The sequence below is a fragment of the Ischnura elegans genome, chromosome 8 (genome assembly GCF_921293095.1).
Source record: "Ischnura elegans chromosome 8, ioIscEleg1.1, whole genome shotgun sequence".
Classification (NCBI taxonomy): Eukaryota; Metazoa; Arthropoda; class Insecta; order Odonata; family Coenagrionidae; genus Ischnura; species Ischnura elegans.
In genome coordinates, this window is record NC_060253.1 from 11,531,913 (window position 1) to 11,544,253 (window position 12,341).

Consider the following 12,341-nt stretch of genomic DNA (forward strand, 5'->3'; position numbering starts at 1 on the left):
AATTGCTGTTACAATATTTTAAATCACCACTTTCAGTCCTGTTCATCAACATCCTGAAGCCACTTTTAGCTTGAAATTACGTCCAAAGAATTTCAGGGAGAAAGGGTACATACCTTAATGTTTTTCGTAGGGGTGAAATTGTCTCTTCTTATCTCCCAAGTACACTTCTTCTTCAACCCATGAAGATCTATAGGAAAGCTAAAAACTTAAACTTTGGGTCTAGTCCTGCAGGAGTTTCCTTCGCATACCGGCACCACACACGAGAAAGGCATATTTAACAAAAATGCCTCACAAACAAGTTTCTGAAGCCCACCGAATGAAATTAAAGAATAACGGAAACTTCACTATTCACAAAAACTCTAATTTTCACCAACTTAACCACAAAAATCCATGGAATATGGTGAGAGGTAACGTTAACAACGTAATCTCCAACGGCGATCCTGGGCGATCCTTCTGCGGGCCCTCCTTCTAGGTGGCTATGGCCCCATCCGCGAAAGAAAATACAGTAAAACCCCTTATTTGCACTTTTCTAGGGACCCAAGAAAAAAAGTGTAAATTGCGGGAAAATGCAAATAGTGGGAAATAGAGAATTTTCACTTTTATTCATATACTAGCTTTGGAAATGTTAATTTTTTAATTGTTCACTAGGCATTATTCCATAACATTGTTTCCCTCTGAAGCACAGTGTTTTTGCTGGCAGCAAAAATTAAAAAATGTGTAATCCTGTTTTGTCTGCACTGAAAACATCTTTTGGGCTGTAACCCTCCAGAACTCTAATATATTCTGATTCTTTCCACTGAGTTGCTGTCTCCATGTTAACATCTTTGCTTTCACCACTCACCATCTTATATACAAGACTAGGTACCTATTTTTGAATCTATCCAACCAACCATTATAGATGCCGTGGAATCTTCGATTCCCAATCTTGTGGGGAAAAACCTTTTCTCAAGGGCCTCTGGGCCTGTTTACACGATACATTAACACGTACGAGTTAATTACTGCTTGCATGAATGATTTTTGTGGACCGGAACGGGACATGTACAAATGTAGGCAGTGGCAGATGCAGGATTTTTTCCTGGGAGGGGCATAGAGTGCCTGACAGGCAAAAGATCTTGTCTTAATTGAGATTAAAAACAAGATATAACAATGACTTTACAAAATTCTCTTTATTTTTTATCAAAGTTAATCTTAATGAATTAAATGATTGAGCCTCCTTGAGTAATACACAAAACCAAGCGAACGTAATGATGACCATCAGCGGCGGATCCAGGATTTCTTGCTGGGGGGCACAAGCAATGCCGTGATTTTGTTCTGGAGGGGGGGAGGGGCACAATGATTCCACATTATGCAAAACGAATGCAATGATAACCGGACCGTATTAAAAATCTTGCATATTTTTTAAGTGTCTGGGGAGGGCACGTGCCCCCCCTCCCATAGATCCTCCTATGATATCCGTATTCAAATTTTGTCTATTTTTTTAAGCATCTGGGGGGGCACGTCCACTGCCCCTAAATCCGACTATGAATGCATGAACCAAATTTGAACAGGTTCTCTTTTCTGTTCATGCATACGCACAAGTTGGGTGAATACACGGTGCATTTTCGTGTTCATAATTTAGACATTAACTTGTATGGGTTAATGTACTATGTAAACAGGCCTTTAGATGACACCATTTGCAGGGACATTTGATGATCTTGCACCTAAAAACTACTCTTTTAGAATTCGTTCTATTTATTATTTATTATTATTATTATATTTATCATTTGTTATTTATTTATTCTTCACATATATTCTCTTTTTTGATAAATGTCCGCACTGGTTTGCATATTTTACAATGGCATCGCGATTTTTCACCACGGTATTGAATGTTGAGAGATCGGATTGCCAGTCTCAACATTCGAGTTGCTTCGCCAGCGTTTGAATCGATGCGGTTCCGGTGTGGGAATCAACTATCTCTAAAATTTTCATTTTCTCGTCAATTAAAAATGTCAGTTTTTCACCTCGAATTTCCATTTTCAAGCCGGATCGATTCTATTTCCCGTACGAATTGAGGGTAACTCGGCAACACACGAGTATCTGAACTACCCCTCGGCGATCAAATGCGTAGTACAAACTGTCATGGGACTTCATAATTTTTTAAAGTTACAATAGTTTGCGATACACTGCTATTTGAATGTGATAATTCAAGTTTAAATAAGTTTTTTTAAGTATTTAATTAACCCTTAATTGATATGCAACTGTTGAATGAAGTCAGCGCAAATGATCCCAGTTGTCGGCCAAGTGTTATAGTTCCGGCATTTATCACATTTCATCACGTCTGGTTTCCTTTCAAACTCTCGTATCAAATTATCGACTACATGATTATTGTCAACATTCCTTCAGGAGTTCTTGCATTATAATTAATACATAGCTCGATTGCTCAAAACACCTACTTTCATATCGTGAATCTTTTCGCCGCTGACAGAAAACGAGATGACGTAGTTCAACTTTCCGACGTTAGTGGCGTTCTGTCCCGCCACATTCAAATTCTTCCCGAAAATAGTTCTCATTACCTCTCTCTCTCTTGGATTAAAAAAAAAATGCGTGAAAGGAAGCCAAAAGACAGTTTTTAGGGCTGATATGCGCGATTAATTGTTTTAGTACGCAAAAAAAATTTTTTTTAGTCGGCACGTCGTGATGCACATGGCGGGAAAACGAAAAAAACACGGCGTAAATGCAGGGTTCTATTTACATTGGAGAGATAGGAAATATGACGGGACCCAGAAAAAAAACTTGCAATTCGCGGGAAAACGCAAATACGGGGTTTTACTGTAGTCCCACACCAGATACGAATCTTAATATCCAATGTATCCAGATCCGAAATGACTACTGTGTCATATGTTAATTCACGAGTTTTTAGGAAATTTGAGCGTATGTGATACAATTTTATCGCTGCATATGAATTTGCCAGTGTACTGTTTAAAACCTTCGTTCAAACGGGACACTAGTTGGACGCCCGCTGGACGTTCGAGATCGGACAGTGGTGTAGACAGATGGCAAGGACGGGAGCCGCCCATCCTCTGGCTGCCCTGAAAATCCTCAGACAGTGAGAGGACGCGCCGGACACGCAGCGGACGTCCTTTGGCAACGATATGCTGTGTGGGTTTTTCATGGAAATACAGTATTTTGTAAACATGATTTTTCAACATTTTTTTTTCTTTAATGATGAAGCAAAGTACTTGTGTTTTTATATTTAGGGGGGGGGGGGAATTCCTGACCTCGCCCCCTCACTATGCCATTGGTGCCTGTAAGTCTGCAAGAGCCCCCATTGAGCTTAAGTTAACTTATGAATACATATTATTCCTCAAAAGTCCTCATCATTTCATCATTATAGACAAGTGAAATAAAGAGACATTAGAAGCAGTGGCGGCTCATGAGTCAAATGCTGGGGAGGCGCACTCCACCGGGGGGTCATAATTTTTTAATATTTCGTGTATTTTATTAAGTTTTTATGGCAATCTAAGAATTAAATTTTGTGATGCCATATGTTCCGTTTTTTTCAACAAAAATACCTAGTTTTCCTAATAAAGCTTGATTAATAAATACCTACTTAATGCAGTAGATTCTCGGTCATACGGATCGGCTTAGTCCGGACTCTAGATTATACTGATCAATGATCTTGATGAATAAAAATATATTTGCTGCGATATTTTGCAAATACAAATGAAAATACGTAACTTTAGGTTTTAGTGCCTACATTCTTCGTGCGGATATGCCCGCAATACACTCCTGTTGTTCGTTTTGCAATCATAATGCATTTTTTGTCAAATCTATACAATATTTGCAATGATTTAGGTAGCAATGACACTTGTAACACCTGAGGAGGGAGGGGAGTGTCACTGACTTCCACTAGGCAACAAACACTACTAGAATGCACGCGCTTTGCTATTGCAGATGTAAACTGTGATTGCGGTGTTCGCGTTGCTTCTTGAATACAATATGATTTAAAATCAATAATTAAACATATCTCACACATTTTTAACAAAATCTGAAATGCTCACATTCCTTTAGTTATATTGCAGAAGTCCATTCTTCTTTCTTTTTGTCCAGCAAAGTGATCAATTACACGTTCGTTGAAATCAGCGCCGGACAACAATTCTTTCCGACTGAACACATGGCAAGGGTACTAGTCTATAATAAACAAGGGACGACACAAAATAGGCCAACGAAAAATACGACCAAAATGAACAAGGTGCCTGGACACAGAATTGGGACAATTTTTCCCTATATTTCCCTAAAACAAAAACTAGCACTGTTGATTAATTAACATTGTCTTCTTGAATGTACACAGAGCACTAAGAAACTTCTTAATCGACAATTACGCGCAGTTAACTCCTTGAAAATGTCTGAACCCATTTCACTCCGTTCTTTCCGAGAGTCTTGCCGTTACTATAAGGACGACTCAAGGGAGATAGAAGTCGTGGTCCACTAATGCTGATTCAGCTGAGGGACGAATTTAAGGTCAGCAAAGGCATTCAAGCAAACAAAAGACGTCACGGACCATCTCCTTGAGTCTAAGATTCATATGTGGTAAACATACGAAACGCCAACGGGTCACACTTGGAATAACCATGTATTCGAAATCATTACCATGATATAATAGAAAATAAATTCTAGATCGTAAAAGAAGACGACTCTGAGCCACAGATAGGAGCTGTAAGGATCTCCGCACCATGATATGAACTCTTAGAAGCCACTTAAATCAGACCCAAGTGGACATTTTCTGTCAGACAGCTACCGCTCTGCCGCTGAGGAATTAGGTGAACATGAACTAATAGAACAAGGACGGCTAGAAAAATGATGAACCTACACGCAAAAGGTGCATTGTATGAGGCACTTCTTGACATTCATTGAATGCCTCTATTTAAAGTCACGTTTTACGGGTTAAATCATGTTCAATCCTTCACCCTATCACGCACGCACCTATTTCTTAAGTTATAAATCAGTGGGGAATGTTAACTGATTTTTCCCATTACTGCAGGTCTTTTGATAAATTTATCTGAAAAATAGGTTCCGCATTTCTAATCATCAGGAAGATATGAATACATTGTTAAGGCCTAAATATTATAATATTAGTTTCCCCATGGTTCTTGAAATTCGTAATCATAACAGAACTGTGGCAAATACTCAAGAATAGTTTTCCTACGTCAATATGGCCTTTAACTGGTTGGATTTTATGTGTTCCGGAATTCAAACACCTAAAAATGCAAGCATAATGAGATAATTTATTTTCTGTAGCAATACCTACCAGTAATTAAAAATTAAAATCGTATAACTACACCCAGTACAGTGACCATTCGGATTCCGTAGGTCCCTTTTCTGTGGCAGCACCAAGTAGAAGCCAGATTATACGCCTGCCGGGCGGCGCAGCAATGTCAACTCACTCTTCGCTCTGCACATTCTCAGACGACGTCCCAAGACTTCCATAAGGCACAGCGTTAGATGCGTCATAGCACCAGCGGCCCCCACCACTACCACTCTCCATATAACTGCATGGGGATGGATTGGGACGTTCTGGCCAGCGCCCCACGGCTACAAATACGAACTTCTCGCGCTGTTTCTTTTTGTGTTTTTCCTACACTTTCGATGTATGCGACTAAAAAAACGTTCTACTCAATTAGATGAATAATTATAAATTAATGGATATTTATTTTTTTTTACTTTTTCAAATATTTGGGAGGGGCGGCGTCCGAGAGTCCTTATGGGCAAGCCGCCACTGATTAGAAGATCCTTTATCTGTAATTACAGAATATCTATTTAATGGAAGGTTTTGTGAAATTTTGCCAACTTCATGTGTTCTGTCGCCTCTGTGAAATGAGCCATTAAAAAGCCTTGTGAGCGCACATTTTGGATTCCGAGATCGTCCAAAATAAGAGAATCTTATTTCAAGTATGCATACTTGTGGAAGGTGATCAAACTTGATGGTAATTCCTGATTTGTCGTCATATATCCGCAGCCTCATACAGATTGAATGGAACCGGGAGAAGTTGCTTTCGCAGCGGGCACCTTGACTCTGACTCACCTTGTTTCTCGCCAGTTATGAATAAAACATCGTTGGATCTTAAGTAATGATTACCTGAACTCCTCGCAGTGAAAAAGTTTAATCTTCAACAGAACTGGAGTTAATCTGAAAAATTGTCACTGCCTCTGGAGTTTGGCGATTTCATCAGAGTTACGATGTCGAAGTCAACCACCAAGGAACTCCTTATGTATTTTTGTATTTTTCCGTGCTCATGAATTTTACTGTGATTATGCAGTGATTTTTTTCCAGCATGAGCGATTTATTTAGAGTTTTGGACTGCGATACAGTCATCAAAACTCTGATTGCTATTCTCTTTTGACATTAAATAGTAGCAAATCATTGAATCGACAACGATGATAGCCATCCGCATGTTGTGAAATGGACTCTGGGATATCTAAATACGATTTAATATGATGTTCTTCCACAGAGAAATTATGCTCTTACCCACCATCATGTCAGGGGAAACACTTCCTTGGTTCTTTTATGGTTCATCCATGGAAACATACCCTGGAATGGATTATAGAAAGAATCTTAAGGTAAAATGCGCAAATAGTATTGGGCCTCCTCTGTTGAAGGGAAAGTAGTGGACTGGATAAATATTGAACTAACAATGGACTTCCAGAACAATGGACTATACCATCAATGAATAACATTCCCAGAAAACCATCATAGCAGCGGCCCTCGGAAAATAACTCATGTCATCAGTTATCACGTGTTCATCAAAGTCTAGTTCAAGAAGTGAAAGATAAGGTCATTACAGGTTTCTAAGGGATAACTTGGCTCCATTAGATCAAATTTGATACAAAAAGTGTTTGGATAAGAAAGGGAACGAAAGATCACGTGCAGACAAATAACCCAGCTCGCAAGTTGAAGGTCCTAGCACTACATTCGTGGAAGAATGCTGATGAAGAAGCATTCCGTGGTAGATCCATTTGACTCTGGCTAAAATTTCAGGAGAATTGTCGTCAAGCAGAAATTCAAAGATAATCATTTGAATCAACCATAATGAAAGAACATTAAATCGATCAAAAAAATCTTCTGGGGCAACATATTTTGCGACCTTAAATGCAGAAATACAGAGAATGCGGAGATGCTAAATAAGGATAATTTTTACATTGCCTGTGCATGGAATGAATCGGGATCTCAAAAAATGAACACTAAATGGAAAGCATTATGTATATGCAAAAACGTTAAATCTGGATCAGACTTTTTTTTTTTTTAAATCCATGTATGAGTTGCTACTAAATTTTATTTTTGGAATAGGGAGGTGGGTGTATCTATGTATGTCTTGCTTTAAAAATAAAATTTATTTTGTTTAAAAGTAGAAAAAAATAAAAATGTGCATTAATGGCTGAAAGTATTTTTTGCTAAGTGGTCTTGGGGTATCTATTTGAGGTGAAGCATATTGGTGGTGAAGGAGAAATTTTCTCAAAGTTCTACATCTTACTAAGGTTTGTCGAATTAAGGTGGAATTGCCATTAAGAATTCTCCCTATAATTACTAGAAGGACGGCAGGGGGTCATTTGACTCATTTTTAGAATTAAAATTACTTGTTCTCGTATTAAAATGTTTTTAAAAGCTTTGAAACATTTTGACTTTTTTCATTTGATCTAAATTTTGATAAATTAGCGTAAATTTAACTATGTATAATGTTTTGCTTTTAATTTTTATGGCATGTTATACCTAGAAGGATGGCTGGGGGTCATTTGACCCTCAACTTGTGTTCGCACTATTTTCCTTTTTTTTTACTTGCCTGTGGGCTGTTTTGTGCTACGTATTTCATATTATCATCAAGAGGCTAATGTTGTGGATGATGTTCTTGATTTTGACCCAGCAAGTACTTGGCTCAATGCGGGTTTCCTCCCATGAACAAGTATTTCAAAACCTGGGTGTAGTGGCTTTTTGTTCTCAACTTTTCCATAATTTACGGGCAGCAAAGGGAAATAAAACAGTCCCAATTGCTGCTTTGCATGTAATTCATTCAATTATGATATTTTAATTTTTCAATGATAGCTGTTCTACCCACTCTGGAAAATCACAAGTATCCCATGTTATCCATCAGCCAAGATTCAAAGCTCTTGGAGATATTATTTTTAATCAATGCCGCATCCTGTCTCTCGAATTACTGTTTCATTTTTCTGGCCTAATGGCACTGTCACTCGGCCTTACACCTTAGCCAGGTTTTACTCCGTAATGTCGCCTGACCCAGTCGGGGTGTGGGGCGGAAGGAAAACACGCTGCCCCACGGGGCAAAGTCTTTTCTCCTTTTGAGAACCTACCCTTACCATGGAATTCCCACCTAGGATGTAGAAAAAACATTACTGCAAGTTCTTGGAAGATGCGAATCAGCACTCTGTTGGCGGTTGAGTCCCTTTCGAATGGTAATTAGCTGCACTTATAAAATTTACATCCTTTTGTATGAATTTGAAATGCTCTCCAGCTCTCTATCCCTCCAATGCAGCTGGAGAAGAGTCTACCATGTTTCACTTTCGTTTGTAGACTTTATTGCATGCATGTCAGTAGCGAGTTGAGGAATAGAATGATAAGTTGAGAAAGATATCAAGAGAAGCATCATCATTTAAATTGCTGCTCGGGAATGTCATACACCAGAGAGTGTTCATGCTGTTTTACGGGAATTGGAAGATCAGTCTAGAAATGAATTGGAAACATCAGTCTAATCCATCATCATCTGCATGTGATGGAAGCGACGATTCCAATTCTGAAGTCGAAGATAGTCTAACCAATGGCGACTCTGATGATGACAGTTCTGGCAGTAATTCCTGTTCGTAAGTTCTTTTCTTCTTTTATATAATTTGCCTATATTACTTATTTATCTTCTTATTTCTACATCAATAACATGAGGTTATTATGAAACATGATGGCTCTGGCTTTTATTGATCCATCCATGTGATAATATGGATTTTGTTGAATTTTTTTATTTATTTTATTTGATGAATATTGACTATAAATATTTACGAAATGTAAGAGTGGAAATGAATAAATAAAAAATCATAAAATGTGATACATACTATCGATAATTTAACTATTTCTTTTATTTTTATGCAAACCCCTAGAATCATCCACACCAAGCGACATTGCTCGGGATGGAACCAAGTGGTTTGAAATTTCAACTGATCACGTCCCAGCAGGGAGAATCTTGAGGCAAAATATTCTACGTTTAGCACCAGGTCCTTCCCTACTATGCCAAAAGAAATATACTAGAACTATGAGTTATGAGTGCCTTCCACTGGTAGGTGAGATGCATCATCATAAAATGTACTTTGGGGAATGGGAAACTTCAAAGTCCTGATTGGAACATGTGAAGAGAAGAACTTCTAAAATTTATCGTACTGATACACGCAAGAGTCATCTTGGGACAAAGGCATTTGTCTGTAAAAAGCTGCTGGGACAAAATGTGGTGTTCAAAAATATTCTCTACCGCAATATCATGGAATTGATTTTTGAATATTACGAACCATTTACGCTTCGATTTGAAAGCAACTCGCAGTCCAGGACTGTGAACAAATAAATTTTGTTTGGTTTCTGAAGACAACCATTTTGTCAATAATTTTCGAGCCTCCTACAATCTTGGTGAAAGTGCAACAGCCCATGAACAGCTCTTATCTAATGAAGTGCTGGTGTCTGACTTGAAATTGAACAGCCACATCCTCACGGGCACGAAAAAGAAAAAGGTGCCAAATATCACCGAATTGTGCCAATAAATCTTTATGAAAATAAAAATGCATGCCTTCAATGCAACAAAATATTTTTTGGAATGAGCACAGAAAAAATTTACTGTCTGAGATGCGTATCAAAGTAATAATTATTTAAATCTTTATGCAAATTTTGTAAACCCACTGTTTTTCATACTACACACAACTTTTGTATCGAGTGCATGTATTTTCATGATTAGATTAGTAATTGACCACTAAACGTGGTTAAATTCACGGTTTAAAAAGAGTAATGGTTATTCATTTTTGTCTTAGGAAATAATATTTAATAAAGTTTAAACGTTTTTAATGAACTGATTTAGCAATATATACATAAAACTGAATATTGGATGAAAATGAGGCATTGTATTCCAAAAAAACATTTTGAGGGTTAAATGACTCTTGGCCGTCCTTCGTCCTCTGGGTGTCAAAATATTGTTGGAAAAACCCATCCAGAAATTTTCAGGATCCAATTACCTGATTATTGAGGCAGCCAAATCCTTTCCTGCAAAACACTAAAGTCACTGCTTTCAAAAACCCAACTAGCTAGATTGCTCCTGTTGAGGAAAAGAGTATTTGTAGCTGTCTATCAACTGTAAAATTTGAGCATTGCATAAGTTTCAACATTGAGTGCCTGCATCTGGATGCCAATAAATAGCAGCACCAAAGTCTCAAATATTTTATTATGATATTTGTAATCTGAACTATTTCAACCTATTTTTGCTACTCAGTAAGAGACTCCCAGTGTGTCCTTAAGGTTTATTTTGCTCGATTTTAATTCTAATCAATTGCCACTAGGAAAACTTCCCCTTCTGTGGAAATCAAATGGCTGACCTTAGTCTTTCCAGGCCTCTCCTTAGATCACTAAGCTGAGCAGGTTCTTTTATTCTCGTGGCAGTATGTTTCTTTCCATTAAGGGGGCTGTGAATCAAAGATTGTGCATTGAATGGTGTGCTGTGTTCAGCAATGCCAAAGGTCTTCAATTTGATTCCTGGTCCAGGTCCTCATGACAATTAGTGTGAATGTACTTCAGTTCATGTGGCAGAGTTGGAATATAACACACTACCTCTTTCACAATTCCAGATTTTGCTTCACATGGCGATGAGGAGAAGCCTGGCTATGAACAAGGGGTCAAATATTCGCCTCCCGCAGTCCACGTGACTGCAGAAGCAGCTCCCCTGACCCCGGAAAGGGCGAGAGAGGAGTTATCCTTTCCCCCGACTCAGGAGTGCTTCATGCCCCGTGCAGATCATGAGGGGGAAAACGTTCTGCCCGCGCCGGGCATCGGCAGGTGGGTTGACATGGTCCGCCACATTCCTCCTCCCGTGAATGGCTCAACGGTCCACTCCCCTTACGTTCCGATGCAGTCACAGGCAGTGCTTCCATTCTCGCCGCCCCACGGGGGAATGGAGGCGCAGATCTATGTATGCGCCACTGCCGGCACGCACCCACCAGGCCACCACATGATTTATAGTTCGTTTCCTCCGCACCCAGTGCCTCACCCTCAGCCCCACCTCATGCCCCCTGCATCGCTCCAACCACGGTTCATGTATCAACCTGCAAACGGTGTGCCACCTCTCAGTGTCGCTCCACGGCAGTGACTGCTGATGAATGAATCATTCTTGGATGGCTCAGGAGAATTTAATAACCCTGATAATTGACCATTGGTCTGTAAAATGTTATTTTGTTATTATAATTTTGATCTGCTCTATAAATTTGTTTAAGTTTTCAATTTTTATACTTTCTTGTGTGGCCTAAGTTGATGCGTTTTTAATTTTTTTACCTTGGGCAAAGTAAGCCAAAGTAGAGCAGGATATGCTAATGCATAGTCACATTTGAAACAAGAAATGCATTTGGTGTATTTTCAAGATGAAAATACCAGTATATCATTCTTTTATTGTTTTTCATTTGATTTAATTGGCAAAATAATTGGTGGGTTTGAAACTATTGAAAGAGCTGTTTGAATCCCTAGTAACTTTTTCATAGCAAGCCTTATAAATTTTTAATGCTTATGTGTAATTATATCAAATATTTAACTGACAATATGGGGTTGAAATGGATTTTTAACATTTCATCTGTCATTTGATCTGCAAATACATTCCAGTAGAAATTGATGTAACTTATTAATCAGAAATAATGATATTTAAGGAAAGATCATGGAAGGAATGAATTTTGATGTGAATGCACTTCATTTCTTAAATGGGTGATTGGATTTTACTAAATGAAAACAATACATACATATTTGTAAAGATATTTTTGTAGAAAAATGACCTTGTTGTTGACTTTGACTTTGTGATCGGGGATGCTGTTTTTCAATAGTATGGACTAATGGAAGGTTTGTAACCTTGTGTAATGATTTCATTCTGTGTTTTCTTGCCATCTGATTGTGAACTAATTATAAATTCATATTATGTGTTATTGTTGGAATTTCATTATTGACTAAAATTGTTTGAAGCCCTGATGTATTTCGTACTAATGGGAATAAATATGTTAACTAAAAATGCATGACTACATTAATGAAATGATATTTCATTCTTTGTTATGTATTAATATGCAAAAGATATGTCTGT

The 12,341-nt window shown here is 38.2% G+C and overlaps 1 protein-coding gene across 1 annotated transcript in view; it reads left to right on the forward strand.

Annotated features, from left to right (window-relative positions):
• The window catches only part of LOC124163248, a 91,893-nt gene extending 80,203 nt beyond the window's left edge, over window positions 1–11,690 (forward strand). The window contains exon 14 of the mRNA XM_046540008.1: window positions 10,855–11,690. Within this exon, the coding sequence (XP_046395964.1) occupies window positions 10,855–11,372 (518 nt within the window). The 3' untranslated portion in view covers window positions 11,373–11,690. The remainder of the gene's footprint in view (window positions 1–10,854) is intronic.
• Window positions 11,691–12,341: the final 651 nt, after the last annotated feature.